This window comes from Hippocampus zosterae, chromosome 6 (genome assembly GCF_025434085.1).
Source record: "Hippocampus zosterae strain Florida chromosome 6, ASM2543408v3, whole genome shotgun sequence".
In the NCBI taxonomy this organism is placed as follows: Eukaryota; Metazoa; Chordata; class Actinopteri; order Syngnathiformes; family Syngnathidae; genus Hippocampus; species Hippocampus zosterae.
The window spans coordinates 11,266,199-11,286,783 of record NC_067456.1 but is presented as its reverse complement, the minus strand read 5'-3'; the positions used below and the strand labels follow the sequence as shown (position 1 = coordinate 11,286,783).

Sequence of the window (20,585 nt, the reverse complement as noted above, 5' to 3'; positions counted from 1 at the left end):
GGTTTCTAAGAACCCCTGAAAATAAATTCGACAAAAAGACACGCCTACGAAGCTCAGTTCAAACTTAAAGCCACCGGTTATGCTTTTGGCATGCTTGCCCATCTCACAGCAGCGGTGAAAAAACAAGTCACGCAAATGAACTCTGAGCTTGCCGTTATTCCCGGAGGCTTGACTAAAGAACTCCAACCGCTGGACATTGGCATCAACCGGGCGTTCAAAGTAAAGTTGCAAACGGCATGGGAACAATGGATGATCGGTGGCAAACACAACTTTACAAAGAGTGAGAGGCAGCGCTTGGCGAGTTACGCCACAATACGCAACAACGAGAGGGAACGCGGCGTTTTTGATGGATTACGGTACTTGCACAATTGTTCAATTCTTTCTACACACACACGCGCTGCCACCATGTTTCGCTCTGTTCTTTACTTTCAAATGTGGGAAAGCTTCACACGAGAGAAATGTTGACTTTGCTGTTGCTACTCCTTCTTTCCGCTCGGCAATGCGTAGCAACTCACACTAGCATGTGATGCGTTCAATGACAACTGGGATGTGCAGTCCTCTGCTTCTGATACAGAGGATGAGGACTTTGATGGATTTCTGGGTGATGATTGATCGAAAAACGTGAGAACATTGTACGATGGCTAAATAAAATACACCCGAACTCAGTTCTGCTTTCGTTGCCTTTTTAAAAACGTGTTTTTATCTTATCTGTATGTCTTGGCATGCTACCGTATGCTTCAAGCTAACGTGTTAGAGTGCGCGCATGCATGCCGTATGTTTAAGCTGGCGTATGTTTTACCGCTGTAAAACTGCGGCCATTAGTACGATGCGTCCTGTGTATGTGTAAAATACAGAAATGTCACCCATGAATGAGACTGCGGCCATTAGTACGATGCGTCGAATAGTCGTGAAAATACGGTAGTTGAAAGGCTCAAAACAAAGCATATAAACTTCACCTAAAGCTTTACAATTATTCAAATTTTAATTGTGTTCACAACTTTGGCAGTCACCAAAGTAAAGATGACAAACTAACCTGATCATCTGCGCTATTTACATTGGATCCTCTCTCTGGAATTACCGCCCACTGAACATTCGGCAAGCCTCCTTGCTGCCCATCTTCAAAACCCTCCTCAAAACTCACTTGTATATTTTGGCATTCGACTCAGCATGACTTAGATTTGCTCTTAGTTTTATGGTTTGGTGCTTTCTACCATCTTTATTACCGATTTGTTTTACTGTTTATTGTATATGTTAAATTGCTCCATGTACAGCACTTTGTATGCAACGATGACTGTTTCAAAGTGCTCTATAAATACAGTTGAGTTGGATTCAGGGCAAGTGACTTTAAAGAAAATAATCAGACATCTATTCTGTTAATCATTTGTCAATTTTAAATTCTTTAGTAAATACGCTTTTTTAAAATTAGCACTATTCAAAAGTGGTAATTCATTTGTTTTACGTTGAATAGAAAACTGTTTACAGATACATATAAAAGTTGGGCAACAAAAACACAGATGTTTTCTAACATGATGAATAATTGTGATTAATGATTTGGATACCAATACTGCTCAAAATAATTGTGATGATCATTTTGGTCATCTCTGTGCTGTCCTAACTTAACCAGCTGTTATTTTCTTTCTTTTCTATCTATTTTGGGCCCCCAGCAACTAACTGGGTTATCTATTCGTGTGGGGCCCAATCTGAGGCTATACAGTACAAAGGAAGTCTAGGATGTGGGGACTCACGTGGTTGATCATGGTGGAGAGCTTGGCTCCATCCTGGATATTCTTTTCTAGTATGTTGAGCAGCTTCACTAGCTTGTCTGATGGGATCTAGATGGAGAGGGGGGGGGGGGGGGGGGTAGGGGGGGGGGGGACACGTGTAAATATAATACTATGATTCCCAAACAAAAGTAGCTCAAATGAACTACAGATATGATTACCCTTCCGGTGATGCCCATCGCTTTGATTTTGGCTGATTCGCTGCCCAGCTCGTTTAATTGGTGTTTCCCAAGTAGCAATTCCTGAGGTATCTCATCATCATCTGCTGCTGGACACAACCCACTCAATGAGTGCAAATTAAAGAGTAGGTTCTCAGTCACATTGACAAAGGAAGCTCTGATACTTTACCCATGTTGGTGAAATCAACATCCTCCAGGTTCTCCAAGATGTTGTCTATGCTGGTTAAAAACCTCTTGAACGTGGACGAGTCCATCAGCTCCTCTTGCGTGAGCTTAGGTTCGTACGCTTTCCGCTTCTTCTGCTTCTCCTTCATTTTTAATTTCCGGGCAACTGAGCAAGGAGAATTGTTATTTGGTCTCATTAAACAAAGACAAAAAAGCCAAGCCAAAATAGGGGGAAAACGTGACACATTTGAAAACAGACCATCGCTCATGCTGGGAGGCGGCGAATCATCTTCGGAGGAGTCCCGGTAACGGCTACCCAAGCCTCGCCGGCCTTCTTTAAGACCACTTTTCCGATGTTCGCCTGAGACCCGTCGCTCTCTTTCCTCAAAGTCCCATGTCCTATCTTTGTCTCGACGCTGGCGCTTCCTTGCGGCTATGGATATTCAAGAACATATACCTTAGACAAGGGTTGTCCCGATACAATCATACAATCGGAAATCGGGGCCGAACAGGTGGCTTTCAGCTGAGTGGGGAAAAATATTGTTCTTCTTCATTTAATGACATTTTATAGGTCACAGAGTCACCAAATAATCCAAAACTATAAATATCTTGTCAAATTGATCAACAATCTTAATTTTGTTATATTTTGTTTTATGGGGCAGGCAGTGAACAGAGTGGCAATAAGAGACAGACAGAGACGCACACACGTGTAGAGGGCTGGTCGATAATTCAATAGCAAGAGAAAAAATGGTCCATAGAAAAGAAAGCACACACTCAACTTTAGTCCTACAGCACAGGGGACCAGGGTGAGCCGTGACTCATTTGTACGAGACAAAAGTGCCCCCGTCCAGAAAGGAGTGATTTCAACCAACGTGTACGAAGTGGATGTCTTTTTTTAAAATTTTATTTATACTGACCACATCTGGTTACTGATTTGAATTGTCTGCAAATTCCCCTTAAAGGGGAAGGCGTACCTGCAGACTAATTAGGGTAGAAGTCTGAAAGAGGGGCAGCCACAATTTGAGGACATCAAGCAATTCTCTATAAATGCTTTGACAAACAGCGACTATGCTTTCAAAGAACAAGAATCCAAATGTTCAACTTACATTCTCCATTTGCATCGTCATCCGAGCTGACCTCTGCGTATTTGGGCTTCTCGTTGATCGTACTCCGTTTCCTCTTGTTCATTTTGACTCGTTCGCAGAGGGGCATGGTCGACTCAATCTCCGCAAGCAACTCTGGGGGCAGTTCCTTCAAAACAGCTGGGTCCATGCCGCCTAAATCAGAAAACAAGATCTCATTAGATGCAATATATGATGACGACTTTGGACCAATTGCTATATTAGTAGTGGTAGATACTTTTGCCACATTTTCCAGAGGAAAACCGGTTCTTTCCGGATTTGCTGTGACGAATGATTCTTTGGATCTGGTCAACCGAGAGCTTTTTCAAGACCACAACAGGCTTGGGCCTCTTCTCAAAGTCCTGCACCAGACCCAGCCGCTCCAGTTTCACTTTTGGCTGGCCCCACACGTGACTTTCGGTTGGAACATCACAATACTTGTCATGTTTGATCTGAAAGAAGAGAAAGCAGTTAGGGATGTTCGACAGTGTTGGTCTGACATTTAAAGTTAAAAACAAATGCCTGGTTTTGGATTCTGAATATAAAAATATGAAATGGTACAGTGTAAATTAGAGCCGTGCAATATATTGAAATATATTGTTGATGCAATATAAAACGTCTTTGGTACTTTATAATCATCTGTCGTTTAAATCCTCAGATTTACCTTGTCACTACTGAGGGAATCCTGTCATTTCTTTTCCTCTGCCAAGTAATACTTTGAAGAGATTCTTAAATGCTACTGGAAGCACTGTGTGGAATTTATTTGAATTCTTTGCATTTTACTGCAATCCTTGAAAAGTGGTTTTACGACCAACCATTATTAATGGTATATATTTGGCCATTGGATAGTTATGTTGTTTTTTTTAAATTTCATTTATCTTTTATTTAATTAATTGTATGGTCTAAACCATGGATTGTATAAATAATCAGAAAAGATCACAGACAATTCCATCAATTAAATGCAATTTTAAGGAAATATATGATTTATAGCTCTTATAACGTATATATCGTTATCACGGTGCAAAATTACAGATGAGGAAATAAAATGTTGCACATATGTGCATATCCATATTGCACAGCTCTAGTGTCAATGGTGCACACTGATGAACTAAGGAACTCTGATGTTAGTTTTCAGTATAGTTCTAGTAAACAAATGCTTAAAGAAATACTCCAGTCCAACATTTGTGTTATGTCAAAAAAGTAGAGATTGGAAAAAGTCAAGTGTGGCCCATGGGCCATCGGTTGTCCACCTGTGCTTGGAAAACATCTGAGAAACTACAGTGGAGTATTTTTTAAGATTTGTGCCTTGTTGCTCATAACTATATAGGGGATGCTTAATTTATAAACAAGACAAAACACCTACTTTAAAAATGGTTTAGGCGGATTAATGTGTTAAAAATAAACCTCAATACAAACCAAACAATTGAAAATGGGAAGACTAATGTGAAAACAAGAGAGAACGGTGGCATGATTCAGTGAGACTGCAGGCAGTGACAACTGAATGGTTGGAAGTTATTGCTGTTTGGGTTGATCCAGATCACCTTAGGGATCTGGAAGTTCTTCAGTGCGCCACTTTGTCCTCCCAGGAGCTGAGCGGGGAAAGAATCTGGAAACTTAGCGCCGGAGGGAGCGACAGCGGGCTTAAGACCGTCTTGCCTATGGCTGCTACGACCAGGCTCTCCGGCAGAGGACACCCGAAAGCCGGACCTATCTCGGTCACTTCTCAAACGGGTGTTGCCGGTTTCGCTTCGATGCATCCTATCTTTGTCAGATTCCCTCTCCCTGTCCCGTCCGTGTTCCCCTCGGCCCGACGACTTGGGCATCTCCACACGCCTGTCTGAAGACTTGTCATCTTGTCTGGGTTTGGCCGCTTCCCGACTGTCTCCTCTGCCGTCATGTTTATCAACCCTGTTCTTGATGACCTCCGGTCGTCCATCCGGTTTCAAACGCGAGGCAGTGTCATAACCTTCTACGAAGGCGAGCCCGCTAGCCGGTTCTTCGGGCCAGCGTTGGGCTTCTAGGGCTGGGACAGGGGCAGCCACACAGGGATCAAGCTGGCCGTCAGCTCTCCCTGCCTGCTGGAGGTCGATGCTCACCATGAGGGGAGGACGACTGGCACCGTTCCCTGCTGCCGTGGCCTCTTGCGGGGTCAGTTTGCCAGCATTGCCCCCTCCTGCAGGTCCGCTTCCTGGTGCTCCGGTGGGACCACCGGGTCCCCCGGCACCTGGCTCCAAGGGAAATGAGTCTTGCCTCCTCTTCTTCAGTGGCTTGTCTGTTTAAAAAAAACAAAACGAAAAAACCCAACATTATAGATTCCATGCTTCTGCTTAAAAAAAAAATTCAAAATCATGAACCCCTATTTACCCTTATCTTGGACTTCCTTTGAACACTTCTCGCTTGCTGCCTCTCGCTCTATCCGCTCGATTTCAGCTAGCGCGTCAAGCTCTACCTCGTCATAGGGGGAGCTAGGAGGCTGGAGACCAAGAGCACCCCCGGCCTGCTGGGGGGCCTGTTGATGACGGGCTCCCAGGTTCTGCTGGAGAACAGGAACCTGCTGGAAGCCCAGTTCCGCCTCCATATTGTCTGAGTTGTGGTCCATGCCTGGCATGGTGTCACCTGATGGAACAGGCATTTATTAGTTTGCTAATTTATTAAATACTGTTCAGACATAATGTGTGTTTGCCTACCCGCTGGATCAGACTCATTCGACTTGACCCTGGACAACTTCAGCGTGAGTTTGGTGGAGTCCTTGTTTGGCGAGCTGACAATGTCGTACATGTCTTTCTCTTCTTTCACAGTGGGAATTTTCTTGCGCTGCTGGAGCTGCTGTTTCTGGTCGAGTACCCCCTCCCTCGGTGATGGTGCATATGGTGGTGGCGACTGCAGAATCAGTGGAGGACGAGAACCCGCTGTATGGAGGTGGGACAAAATTAAAAACAGAGTGAACCCCATGCCAACTCAATAAATATGTGAATCTTATCTGAGTGCAATGCTGGTCTTAAAGAAAACAATTCATTACGTTTGGGTGTCCCTTCACCCGCTGCTGGAGAACAGCCAGAATGCGGCGACCTCAGAGGGAATGACGGATTTCTCAAGGCAGAGTCACCCTCCTGAATAAAACACACGTAAGGGAGAATTAAAGGGTTTGTATACAAAATAGTTTAGTGTCAGGACTGAGTTCCCACCCACCAAATGTGTAATTTAACCAAGGCAATCTTTTTCTACCTACCTATTTCTGACAATGTCTGTGAGCAACCATTCAACACCTCCGAACCCCTACTACATAATAATGGGGTACGGTAAGTTCACATAAACCGCCTACAGAGAAAGTTTCTCCGCCCATAATTGGGCAGTACTTAGATCCTGGTGTTGCCGACATCAAACCCATTTCGAGGCTACTTCTTCGGAATGTATTTAGACCCAAAACACAATGGCTTAGCACAAGGATCATTCAATTACAGTCGAATCTAGAGCAGTCGCTGTTAACCTAGAGTCGATCGAACCCTAGGGGTTCGGTGAATCAGTCTCAGGGGTTCAACAGAGCCTCTACCATGTAAGTTAAGACACACCCAACTGAACATGTCAATTAGTTATGACACGCCCGCTTGGCCATCACTGGCTGGTTCATTTTGTGCACAATTAAAAAAACGTATACTTTACACTTCTACTAATTGTATTTATATTTTTAAGTTTTTAATAAATGTGTTTTATTATAGATTTTTATTTTTCAATAATGAAGGCTTCGGTAAATGTGCAAATAAACTGGTTGGGTTCGTTACCTTTAACAAGGTTAAGAACCACTGATCTAGAGCAGGGGTGCCCATTAGGTAGATCCTGATCTACCGGTAGATCTAAGACAAGTCCCAAGTAGATCCGAGCAGTGTCGAGAAGAAAAAAAACAACCATTTTTGCGTCTTTGTACATCTCAGTAATATATTTTTTGTGTTAATATACACTGCACACTAATACTTATCAGTCTCATTTTCACCAAAAAAATATTTCAATAAAAATTAAATAAAGCAGGTAAACCTTAAATTTACAGTGGCGTGTGATTACATCACCGGATGTTGTTAGCGCTCAGCAGTTTGCAATTGCAGCTTGTGATCAGAGCTGTTGCGCTCTATCTTTTATCATCATGATTCTCATTCAGAGTTTGCTTCGTGTTCAATTCACCGAGGGCATGAGCAAAGAATAGGAATCTAGGAGGGCCCAGGGAAACACTTTAAAACGGTACGTGTGAGCTACGATAGTTAACAGGCTGCAAAAGTGCGTCGTATGCCTCAAATCGCAGCCATCCCCTCTAATATAGACCGATCGATCTCCAGTTGGTCAAAGGAGTTTCCCTCTGTTAGACAAAAGCACATCTAACCCCAAATGCTCATCATATTTTATAATAAAAATACACCATTTCATGTATGAATTTATAAAAAGTCAAATGGTCCATACAAGAAAAACGGCTGCCCACCACCGATCTAATACAGAAATTTCCAGCCTATAAAATGCATCTGATTAAAAGTCACAACAGCTAAATGAAGCCATAAAAACAAATTTGGACATCCATCGGCCACTTCGTATTAATAGGCACGGGACTCCATGTTATAAAATTGGAAATCGACAAAAAAAAAGATCTATCGTTTTAAAACAACAATAGATATCTCCCCCCCTGCCCCCCCCCAAAAAAGCGCACACAATGCCAAAACAGAGCTAGTTAGTGTGTGTGAAACAGTTGCATCCCTGAACCTTTGTCAGTCAGTGAGGAGATGTCGCTCCATGGCCGGACTTACTGTCCTGTTGTCCATTACCAGCGATGCTGGAGCCAGTCACCAAACAAACAACACTGCAGAGGTGGCTGTTATTTAGGACCCTCGTTCCCTTTGCTCATATGACTCAACTCAAGATTCTCCTTTTTGCTCTCAGTTGCTCTCGCTACACATACAGATTTCCGCGTTTACCTCTTCAGGTAGCCCAGTCTACCAAAAGGTATGCGCAGCCACAAATGGTTGGTGAATACTCAGTTATGAGGGCAGACTGACAGTTTCATGAGTCCACTGTGACGTGTTCGTTAATTTCCATTCGTCAAATGTGACCGAGACGGGTAAATCTAATGACGGATTGAAGCTTGTCAGTACAAATTAATAAATGAAGTGCATCACATGAAAAGCCACAGGGTTCAAAGAGTGGGGAAAAAAGTAGCGGCTTATAGTCTTGAAAATACAGTAATGTTTCCTTCTGGTCATTCACAAATATCTACTGGGGCTGAAAAGTTTATTTTAACAGTTGGTTGTACCTCACTGCCCAGCCGGTGCACAATGTTCAAGTAGTCTTCAGTGCCGTGCCTGTCTGAGTGGTGGTTGGCGACGTTGGCCATTTGCCCTGATACCTTGCCTTCGTGGATGTTTCGGACACTACCCGGAACCATCGGACTGGCCACAGACACTTTGAGAAAGCAAACACATCATATTATTGAGTTGTAAAATCCTCAAGTATTACCCTGTGAAATCATCAATTAGTATTGAGCGTGCGTCAACAAAATGCCTCTAGCTTTGGGGCAGATATCAATAAGCCGCATCATTTGGATGAACAAATAGGCCCACAGAGAGATATTTTCCTTCAAATGAGGAAGGTGCAGTGCCGCATGTCATGTTTTCAGGCACAAATAAGTCAGTCAAGTCACAAACCATAATGGATTTTCATACAATGCATTACGGTAACACGCCGCCAGCACCGTTCGGGCCAGCACTGAGCAGAGTGCATGCCAGCTTCATAATAAAAGTCAAACCAACCATGACATGGAGAATGCCTTGTTAGGCTTTTACTGTACTGCTCGCAAAGTTGGCATCACGTTACCATGCCTTCATTTCCAAACATTCATTTATAATGCATTCTTAAAAATGGCTAACGACTGCGAATATGAAATGGCGGTGAGGGATATTCCTTAAATCACAAAGAATTGGAGGAACTTGTGGTTGATAAAATGTGATAAAAGTGATGGAAGACTCACCTTGCTGTATCTGTTGATGTTGGTTGTAGCTAGGTGGTTGTTGGTGGGGGTACTGCTGGATGTAACCAGGGGCGGGGCTCTGGGGCGTGTAGGGACTGGGAACCGGACTGTTTTGCTGGCCCATGTATCGACTACCAGAGCCTGTCTGTGGGGGCACGAAACGGCTAAAACGGAAGAGGAACACAGGGCAAATATGAAATAGAGAATTAAAGGGTATATAGTATACATATTTCAGTTTCAGTTGGCGGTGTGAGACTAGCATTGCACAAGTTGGCATAACAAATCATGCAGGTGGGACGCTGAGTCCCATCATGTTCCATGATGCATGTGAATCCATTTGTACATATTCGTCCGACCACTTTCATTTTTTTGCTCCACATCGTTAGCATGTATTAAAAAAAACATTCTTAATAAAAAAATCACACAATATACTATCATGACAGTCGCACCTTGACAACTGAGTGAACTAAATTTCCCACAGCACTGTTTGGACAAGTGCCGTTATGTGATCATCTGCAGCGGGCGTGTCATAACTAATGAGTTGGATGTGTCACCCATGGCTCTGCCAGTGTTAACCTCCAAGGCAGAGGCTCTGTCGAACCCCTGAGACCTATTCACCGAACCCTTAGGGTTCGATCTAACCCAGGTTGAGAACCACTGGTCTGGACTCTGGGAGGAATGATTCTAAAAATAACCATCATGCTCTCCTCCCCCGAAATTTTAAAGTCCAAATAAATCAAATTTTGAATTTATTATGTTTCACTTTGATGGTTGGTGTTCCCTTTCAAGTGGTTGATGAGATAATTTTGTGTTCTAACCTACCTTGAAGGATTGGGAGAAATTGCTGCCGGCTGAAAGTTTGCCGACTGGGCCGGACTATGCATGGAATTTTGGGTGATCTTGTACTGCTGTACCATCGGCTGCTGCATAACATCTGTTCAAGGAAGGAGGGGAAATCATTCAGACGCTGAACATTGTGCTTCAATTCCATTGAAAAGTGATATGGTTTTGAGGGGAATACTTTTTTCCCTGAAGATGCCTGGGTTTCTGGCCAGCATGGTCTGTAGCAGCAGTGGTGCATCTCCCTCGGGCTCATCGCTTCCCAGGTTGTCCTTTAGCTCTCTGCAAGAACACCAAACAAATGTTTCGACCACTTTCAGTCTGGCTCACATTTAAGAACATTTTAGAGTCTTCAACCTACGATAAATGTTTTAGGAATGTTGTGGAAACTGGAATACCCATGGAAAACCCATGCAGGCACAGGCACGACATGCAAACTCAACACAAGAATGCAGTAGGCCCGATTTGAATTCATGACCTGTGCACTGCGAGGCGAATGCGCTAACCAGATACTCGCCCACCATTAATTATGTTTTTCTTAATATAAATAAAAACAGAGTGAACTCATTCAGCTCTAACCTTTTATTCCACTGCTTATTCGTGATGTTTTAATTTGATGCTTTAGTATCATTTCAGAACTAAAATTGCTTAGAAGGTAGCTCGGTGGAATAGCGGTTAGCTGGCTCACAGTTGAGAGGATTTGGATTCAAGTCTGGGCTAAAGCTCTTCCCGTGCTTGCATGGGTTTTCTCCAGGCAATCTGCTTTTCCCCCCACATTCCTAAAAAAAATATTCCGTACTTAACAAACTGTAAGAACAACTTTTTCCCAGGTGTGTCATTTTAGTTGAGGGTCAATTTGGAGTTACGTCTTCCCTCGTAGGGCTGTTATGACAGTGAAACCAAAAAATAATTACTTGTACACAACTAATTAATAGATTACTAGTTTTGAAATCAGTAAAGTTGATTACAATAGTTTGTTAAATTATTGTGCAAGCGAGTGTAAACAGGGTAGCAAAATCTCAATGTTATTTATTACACAATACCATTTGACATTTTGTTACATATTTTAGCAAGTTGACAAACAATTTGCTTTCGCGGGCCACATAAAATGATGTGGCGGGCCAGATCTGGCCCGCGGGTCTTGACTTTGAAACCTGTGCTGTAAAGGATGGATGGATAGATGGATTTTGGTGGGTGGATGGATGGATGAATGGCTGGCTGGGTGGATACAACTAACATTATTTTGAGGGCAGGCTACATAATGCACGCATGCACACAACCTCTGTTAAGGCCTCTTACATGTGTTCTGTGGAGACCTGGTTGAGGCCATGAGCAAGCTGCGAGGCAAGATTCTCATCCCGGCAGCCCAGTAAGCAGGTAACCTCCTCTGCGATCCTCCCATTGTACAGGAGGCTCTTAGTGGTGGTAGCCGGGAGGGGGGAGGGAAGGGGTAGCTGGTTCAACACTGGAATGAGAGACGGAGAAATAAGATGTCCAGTACTCATCTAACGGAAATTGATCAACTGTGTGCTGATGCAGAAAACAGAAGGAGCTGCTCACAGTCTGTCAGGCTAGCGATCCCAGCGAGAGTGGTGATGGGAACATGAGGCATATCCCCATTCATGCTTGAGGTGAGGGTGGGGGGGAGTGTGTTGATACACAGGTAGATTGGGGGGGCCGATGGACGACACCCGTCCTCACATCTCCTGACACCTGAGGGAGGAAATTAAATAGGACTTAAGGTCCGATTTACTGAGAATCACTTAAGTACCGTACCGCGGAACATCTACAATTGTATGACTAATCAAAGGAATAAGTCTACACTTTTTCTGTGGCTTTTGGCAACACTTACAGTCAGAGCTAAGCAGAAGCAACTTGAGTAAGAGGTGTCAAGAAAAGATTGTGAGAACAGAATCGACTAGTTATGTGAGGTAAATGAAAGCCATAATGTGTCGATTACATTTGTTGTTTTTACTAAGGTTAACATTTATACTTGTGTGGCTTTTATTTAAAAAATAAAATGGCACGTACATATTCGACAGCAATCACGATTCCTCATTTAAGTCAAGACTAGATGTTTTATTGTACTGACATTGATAATAGTAACAGTGACTTGTTTCTACACTGGTTTGTTGACAGAAGTGGTATGTTAAATATTTTTTTTAAACTGACATGTGACCCACCTCTGTCACACACATCATTCACATCCTTAAGCAATCAAGTGGAGATTAAATGTTTTGTTGTTTTTACACACCAATATGACTATCTAGCGCAGAGGTGTCAAACTCATGTCCTGGAGGGCTGCTGTCCTGCATGGTTTCCAAGTCTTCCTGTTGCAACACACCTGATTCAAATGATCAGATCATTAGCACGCTCTGCGGAAGCCTGACATTGTTCATTTGAATCAGGTGTGTTGCAACAGGGGGACTTGGAAAACATGCAGGACAGCGGCCCTCCAGGACCTGAGTTTGACACCTATGATCTAGCGCAGGGGTGCCCATTACGTCGATCCTGATCTAACGGTAGATCTAAGACAGGTCCCAGGTAGATCCGAGGAGTGTCCAGGAGAAAAAAAAAACTACCATTTGTGTGTCTTTGTATATGTTAGTTATATATTTGTTTGTGTTAATGAACACTGCACCCTAATCATCCTATCAGTCTCATTTTCACAAAAAAAATATTTAAAAAAAGAAAATAAAGCAGGTAAATCTTGAATTTACGGGGGCGCGTGATTACGTCACCAGAAGTTGTTAGCGCTCAGTAGACTGCAATTGCTCTTGTGTTCAAAACTGTTGCGCTATATCTTTTATCGTCATTATTCTCATTCAGAGTTTGCTTCGTGTAACAATTCACCGAGGGCACAAGCAAAAAATAGGAATCTAGGAGAGCCCAGGGAAGCACTTTAAAACGGTACGTGTGAGCTACGGTAGTTAACAGGCTGCAAAAGTGCATTGCATGCCTCAGTTTCAGGCTGTTTCTCATCATGGCGTGCGTGCCTGCGTGTGTGTGCGCATGTACGCGCGCGCCAATAAAGGTAGATCCCGGGAGGTTAGTTGATCGAAAACTAGATCTTCAGTCCAAAAAGGTTTGGGCACCCCTGATCTAGCGGAAGGGTTACACTTGTATGTTTGTACAATTTATATGTCCCAAAATAATGAAGAAAAAAAACATCTATGCTTCCAATCACTTTCATTAATCACCACTAGAATGAAGACTAGAAGGTGAAGTCTTTCGTGTAGATTCTTTGAATTGTTACTGTCACACTCAGGATGGTGACTGGGTAACCACAGGAGGTTGTGGCAATGATAATTTGCAGAGCAGGTGACTGTGTAATTGGTTGAAAAAAATCCTTGCCATTCCAATTTGCCATTGTCATTTTTGTTATATTTGTTCTCTGCTTTTGAAACTGATTATCCTGTACATATGCCGTCAAGTACACATTCATTCTGATGAATATGTTGAACTGAATTACATATTATGTGCATCTCATCTTGCAGTATACTCTTTAAAAGTCCTTGAGTCCCACAAGTAAATTCACAGTTAAATTGAGAAAAAAAGTGGCAATCTTATCTAAACAGTTTCATTGTTACTGTTCACTTGCGTGATGCCAAGATGAGAAGTGAAGTACTTAACTTCAACCTGCTCAGAAACGCTTTACCCAAAATGAAGCAATTCGTTTTCATCCTGAATAATCACATGGATGATAAATTCACATCTGCAACGATCACCGTACCTTGTCAAAGAATGCTGTGCTGCTGCAGGTGGACACAGTGACATTTCAGATGAAAACAAATCCTCCTAGACCTGTTTGAAGGAAAAACAACCCAAAGAAAATGCACTTTAACCCAATATTGTGAACCGTAAATCCTAATTACATAAGATTAAAATTGGTGGAAAGAATTTCGTTCCGATCAGCCCTTGATTATGATTGGACGGTTTACATGGAAATGTGACATACACAGATCATACGCAGCTTGTACTTTGTAGCCTGTAGCTGTAGCTGCAGCCAGCATTCTCTCATTATCACTTGCATGTAGCAACTGAAAATTATTTTGGTAATTCTAACTGACCTAAAGCAAGAAAAAAAATAGTCTGGTATCATGTAAAGATAGTAAAGAAAATAGGTGCGAGTCTTTTAGTGCATGTTAACTTCTCGTTGCAACAGTATATGAATGTCTATGATTGTATGTCAGGAGATGTCAGGGTCATTCATTTCATGGCACATCACCCAGTGAGTCTGATCAAGCAGATTTAGATTCTAATGAAACTTGGTGTACTTGTTGATAATGATGGTACAACACCAAATCACAAATTTTAGGTAAATCAGAGCAAGACAAGACGGACACCTTCCTTTGAGCTCTTACAGGATCAAGAACTACGGGGTCAATCTTCACAGAGTGGGTACTGTTGAAAAAGGAATACGCTTCATTGAAAGTTGAATATACAGTGAATAATCACCCAAGATTTATTCAAAGTCTGCGGGTGTGGATAACTGACTGATTGTTGCAAAGCAAAACAAAAAAAATACACCTCGGAAGCATTTATGTTTAAGAGGGCATTTTAAGATCACATAATCCACAAAGTCAATGTCAAGTGAAATTGTAGGTCATGTTACTAAAATATGTACCACTAGCACTGGAGCCCCACAGGGTGGGTCCTCTCTCCACTGCTCTTCTCCCTCTACACGAATGATTGCACCTCAACACACCCAGCCATCAAATTCATCAAGTTCGCAGACGGCACTACAGTCATCGGTCTCATCAAAGACGGCGTCCAGTCTGCGTAACGACAAGAATTGGAGCAGCTGCACCTCTGGTGCAGCCGACACAACCTAGAGCTGAACACGCTCAAGATGGCAGAGATGATCGCGGACTTCAAGAAACATCCTTCACCACAGCTGCCCCTTACACTATCCAACTGCCCTGTGTCAAACGTCGAGAACTTCCAGTTCCTGGGAATCACAGTCTCCCATCTCCCAGGACATGAAGTGAGAGGTCAACACCAACTCCATCCTGAAAAAGGCCCAGCAGAGGATGTACTTCCTAAGGTTGCTGAGGAAGCATGGCCTGCCATAGGTGGTTCTAAGACAGTTCTACACGGCATTCATTGAATCAATCCTGTGTTCTTCCATCACGGTTTGGTTTGGGGCTGCTCATTGACACTGTCCTTTCCCACTCTTGAGGACTTGCACACCGCAAGAACCAAGACATGGGCACAGAAAATCCTACTGGACCGCCCGACCCTGCTCACCACCTTTTCCAGCTACTCCCCTCAGGCAGGCGCCACCGATCCATGCGCACCAAATCCAGCAGAAACTTAAACAGCTTCTTCCCTCTAGCCATTAAATCCCCTAAACAGTAATCCAAATCTACCTGTATCGTGGCTCTTTGCAATTTTGCACAACCCTGTGGAAAGACTTATAAAAACGTATTTTGTTTTCACATATGTCAGTCCATTTTGTAATTAAGCTTTTTGGGCTGATTGATGGAACAGTTCTTGGATGATGGGGAGAGGGCGGGGCGATATGGACTGTCTATTCCCCAAAAAGAACTAGAGGTAACAAATTTGTTTCATGACACCACGTTTGTGAATCATTAACAAGCTTTGCATTCAGCAAACATAGCATTTATTACTTGTGTTTGCTAAAAAAATATATATCGGTAGAGGCCCTTGAAAAAAAAATGCATATTAAATCACAATAGTGATTTTTTTGGGAATGCGGACGCTAACAGAGTCAAGTCGCAATTACATTAAATATTTGTATGAAAAACAGTTGTAAGGCATGTATAATCATGGGAAAAAAAGTTTCAGGAGCACTGTAAACAGAGGACCCCAGTACATGAACTTATCCTTGAAACATTCTACCTATGGATAATTAAGCGATGATTATTTCTTACTTTGAAAAAATAAATACATAAAAATATAAACAGTGGATCATTTTCTGCACTTGTATGATAGTTAAAAGTGTTACTTTTTTTAAAATACTTGACGGAAGGTATAACAGTGCAATAAATGAAGCTGGCTTCCTTAAATAGTAGACCAGTGCATAATTAAATAATTATTAATTTATGAGGCCCTGAGAGGTGAAATGTGTTGTATGTTTAATAAATTAGCTCACCTTTAAACTGCATGCAGCGGGTCCCCCCTTATTTGAGGTTTTTAATTTTCTTTTGGTTTTATTATACAGTGTTCAACTTGTTTTGACACTTGCATGACAGTTAAAGTTAAAAAAAGCACGAAACGGACTTCCTTAAATGCTCCACATTATCGAGGGCTGATTGGTTTTTCCTTTAGTTTTACTATACACAGACCCGTCAACACGGGTGGGTCAAAGAGGGCCGTGCCCCTCAACCTTCCACACCCAATTTGAGGTACGGATTTCAAAAAATAAACTTGTTTTATAATAATAATTATTACTCTTGTATCATAGTAGCCAGTCTCGTGTGTCACTTACATATAAAGAAACAGTGCTGCGATTTTTGTTTGACTGAATGAACAGTCTTATCTGCAACAGCCAATGAGAGCCTGATTGAAAATCGGAATAATGTTAGGTACACAGGCTTAAGTGTGACAAAATACGTAAATGTTTGTGTGAGAGAATCCTGCATATTTTTCAAAGTGAATCTGCAAGGTTTTTTTACAGCATTATGTAATGCGTCAAGATATGTCAGTAAAATATGCACATATTTGTAAGCAACAAGAGCGGAGGACACTGCAGTATACCAGCACTTGGGGCGGCAGTTTAAAACTCAACATAAGCGTAAAAAAACTTGCGTAGCTTAATATGTCAGAAAACTGCTATCAATTTGACAACAGCATGTATGTGGACATCTGTACTTCCTGCCCTCATCAACCTCTGAAAATATCACCAATTTTTGGTATTTTATGGAAAAGCGCTTCTCTCATGAAGTGACAAACTTTGTAGGGAGCACCTCTATGGAAAGGGAAATGCTCTAAAATCTGTAATACTAGTGTGATAATTCTGGTATAGTTTCAGAGGCTGATGTGAACATTCGTAGAGATGTCAACATACATTTGGATGACTACAGATCGCAGTTTTTGGACATTTGGCGTCCGTTAGTTTCCGACATTATGCTTGTAGACTATCATGGCATGTCACATTGTGCCAAGTGAGGAGTGACATCTACTGTATATGTGACGGCAACTAAAGAGCTATTTGAACCCATTTCATAAAAGAAATCACAGAAGCCACAAACACATCTAAAATGAAGATGGATTTTCCCCCCTATTTTTCTTTTAATTTCTGCTGCACATGTGAAATGTCAGCGCATCGGCCATATTGAATGAGTTCATTGTACCCGCCATAAAATCTGCAAATAATATTTAATTAAAATTGAGTTTTAAATCACACAATGCAATCAAAAGCAATGGTACGGTATTAATTCAGTGAGTTCTTGCTTGATAATACATCTCCAAGTGCCAAGTCAACAAGGCATCTTCACAAATAACTTCACAATCAATACGGCTGCGGTATAAGGTGTCAATGTATATGTATTGTTAATGTTCCTTATGATAATACTTGCCAGTGGTTGTTGCAAAGGCACCATTCTATACTATTGACTAAAATTGCAAAACATCTATATCCAAATAAATAGAGTAAAGTAAGTGCTGTCTGTTGGGTATTAATAATAATCCCCCCCATATGCATTTCATGTGCCCCCATTAAGGCTGGTCTCTGGCAGCGGTTCTGACTTTTCAGTACTGTTTCACTAACTTTGTCCTACACTTGTAGGACAGTTAAAGGTACGGTGTGTGGACTTTAGTGCCATCTATTGATGACTTAACAAAATGCAACGACTTCAGCTCAAGGAGCGTGCATTTACAAGTACTGTACGTGCATTATGATGCCTCAGCAAGACCACACTTGGCAAGCCAGCCACCAATTCCTTCAGCAGAGGTGCAAACATAATATCATCCCAAAGGATTTGTAGTATTCCTTCAAGTGACGGGGCGAGTGCATGGCTTTTGCTATATATGCTGTTGTCATAATTGTGAGGCGCAATGTTCACCAACTTTGTCTCCTTTTGGTATCCATAGCAAAAAGACTGCGGTGAAACATGGCAGCCTCCAGTCGGCAGGGGCGCACGATGTAATGTAATTGGCAATTAATTCACGACAATTACATTTAAAAAAAATATATATTTTGATGTGATAGAACATTTTTGCATATTATTGAAATAGTGGGGTTCTGAAGTAATGAACATTGAAAAAAATCGATGTATTTTTACATACTGTCCCTTTAAGAATGTTAAACAGCATCAAGTCAACTTCAGTGAATGCATCGCATAAAGGGGTGATTCCGTTTAATTTTCTTTTACGAAAGAGTACCTAATTGTTTTTACACTTGTTTTTCCATTTAAGAATGAAGTAAAAACACGTCAGTGTACCATTCCTTAGATCTTAGACGTGAAAGTTGGGCCACGGAACTGATTAATGTAATTTCCTGCGAAAAAAAATGAAGAAATCGAACAGTACTTCATTCGACCTTTAAGCTTATGCTATACTGGTCTACGAACCCGAAAGGTAACGTTTTCGCGAAAGTCTAAACGACTTGCAATAAAATGCAACAAGTTTGACAAACAAAACCAGTGCTGCCACTGGCTATTCCCGAGACGAAGCTCGGGAAAAGGCAGGAGTTAGAAAAAAAGCAAACGAAGATTGAAGGTCGGGGAGGTGTTGTAAACATAATATCGTAGTAGCACGTCTGTGGGGTTCTCCCATACTAAGCAGGACGTGTGGGCTGAAGATGACAGCTGGGAGACTGACAGGCAGACATGGAGGGAGGGAGGCGGCACAAAGGAGAGCAGATGCGCCGTGAATGGTGGCTATCGTCAACATCGCCAGACCACAAACGTAAAAATACTACTACGAACATGATGAAACGATATCGCCAAATTGGTAATTGTCATCTTAGAAACCACAACATCAAGTCACTACTTTCTCAAAGTTGTTGACTAAAGCCAGTAGCCCCCGAGCTAACCGCGATAACTAAAGCGGTGCAATAGAGCTCAATCCGCGGGTCGGTTTTCTCCCACGACTCGGTGGCTTCCTCGGTTGGTTCGGCTAACGCTGGCTAGCTTTGAATGTTATGAAGTTAGCATAATATTAAGCGCTGCAGTCGAGGACGGGGTAAGGAAGCGAAACGACGACGCTAAAAAGTGAGGTGCTAAACCGAGTTCCGAGAGGAAACGGCGGGGCTGTTGACGTTCGCTGCGGGAACTGGTCCGCGAGCTTCGACGAGTGACATCCAGCTTCGAGGCCGTGCCTGGACAAGAGTGAAAACACACCTAGCTAGCTGTCGCGGCTAACCCCGCTAGCATCCGTTCCCTTCCCGGTCAGCGATTAACGACGCCGTGTGCACCTCCGCCCCGAACACCTCAGTTTGCTTAATAAGTGTGAAATTGATAAGAAACGGGACTGCACAAAGGCGAGTGTATTTACCCTCAGATGTGGCGCCCAAAGGGAGGGGAATGTTTTCGCTGGATTTGTGTCCGTGTCTCTAGCTCCCCCCTTTCTTCTCCTCCAGAAGAAACTCGGATTGGCTCGCAGAGCTAGCCCCGCTCGAGCTAGGTTGCTAGCTCACTCGCTATCAACAATAATCCGGGGTCGGGCTCGTTTCGGTCCTTCTTCCGTCACACAACTCGCGGCCAAATTATTTCCACGTTTTTCGGCGAGGCTTACGTCCTTTCTTCGGCGTCGCGTTGACGCGTGCGACGAGCGCGAGCCACTTGTTTTATTCCCCCCCGAGCGTAAAAAGGAGAAATGTGACGATTTGTTGCGATCGGCCGAAAGAGGCTCTCCTCCTCTCGTAGAACAAAATGCCGACCGGAAGTGCCGCCGTCTGACTTGAGCAACGATCTCACGAGTGACTCCCTCCATCGGCGCCAAAACGAAATGCCACGCGACACCACGCCTGCAGTGCGCTAGAGGGCGCTCTAACACCGTTACGAGCACACGAGCATGTTTATGACGCCACACTTCGAATAGAGTTCCATTTTCTGGATTGAATAGAATAAATCCACCTCAAATGTCAACAAATGTCACTCTCAAAATATGTCGCTTTTGGTCTCTCGTCTAACAAGCGTAGTTTGCCACCTCACAGCCTTTTATTTGGTATAACAAAGACATTCTACGGAAGCACAAATCTCTCTTTATAATACATACCTATATATTGGTTTCAAAACGATGGTTAGAGCACATAGATAATCTGGGGAAAAATTAAATATATATTACTGACATTAATGGCAAAAACATTGGTTAGAGCAACAAAGCTCTTGTTTTTTGTTTTTAACTTAAATGTGGGTTCAATTAAAATGACAGCCATTCTGGAACCAATTATTTCTTTGTTGTGAAATGCAGGAAAGATAATTTTCACAACAGTAACACTTAAAACATGCAGTTGAATTGCACAAGTTAAAATGCTACTGAAGTGTGTTGACTTGAAATTTTGAGTTCACCCAACATTTTATTTACAGTG

At 42.5% G+C, this 20,585-nt stretch overlaps 1 protein-coding gene across 2 annotated transcripts in view; it reads right to left on the bottom strand.

Moving 5' to 3' along the window:
* Nucleotides 1-19,947, bottom strand: part of nipbla (NIPBL cohesin loading factor a) — a 40,661-nt gene extending 20,714 nt beyond the window's left edge. Inside the window, exons 1-18 of one of the 2 annotated variants that reach the window (XM_052067798.1) lie at nucleotides 19,550-19,947; nucleotides 13,821-13,891; nucleotides 11,648-11,800; nucleotides 11,387-11,552; nucleotides 10,269-10,369; nucleotides 10,070-10,181; nucleotides 9,248-9,411; nucleotides 8,534-8,682; nucleotides 6,266-6,356; nucleotides 5,934-6,155; nucleotides 5,611-5,862; nucleotides 4,788-5,518; nucleotides 3,485-3,698; nucleotides 3,232-3,402; nucleotides 2,385-2,558; nucleotides 2,130-2,291; nucleotides 1,943-2,049; nucleotides 1,746-1,832 (exon numbers count right to left, since the gene is read on the bottom strand). In XM_052067798.1, the coding sequence (XP_051923758.1) occupies nucleotides 1,746-1,832; nucleotides 1,943-2,049; nucleotides 2,130-2,291; nucleotides 2,385-2,558; nucleotides 3,232-3,402; nucleotides 3,485-3,698; nucleotides 4,788-5,518; nucleotides 5,611-5,862; nucleotides 5,934-6,155; nucleotides 6,266-6,356; nucleotides 8,534-8,682; nucleotides 9,248-9,411; nucleotides 10,070-10,181; nucleotides 10,269-10,369; nucleotides 11,387-11,552; nucleotides 11,648-11,711 (2,967 nt within the window). In that variant the 5' untranslated portion in view covers nucleotides 11,712-11,800; nucleotides 13,821-13,891; nucleotides 19,550-19,947. The remainder of the gene's footprint in view (nucleotides 1-1,745; nucleotides 1,833-1,942; nucleotides 2,050-2,129; nucleotides 2,292-2,384; nucleotides 2,559-3,231; nucleotides 3,403-3,484; nucleotides 3,699-4,787; nucleotides 5,519-5,610; nucleotides 5,863-5,933; nucleotides 6,156-6,265; nucleotides 6,357-8,533; nucleotides 8,683-9,247; nucleotides 9,412-10,069; nucleotides 10,182-10,268; nucleotides 10,370-11,386; nucleotides 11,553-11,647; nucleotides 11,801-13,820; nucleotides 13,892-19,549) is intronic. The other variant, XM_052067799.1, reaches the window with a different exon arrangement.
* Nucleotides 19,948-20,585: the final 638 nt, after the last annotated feature.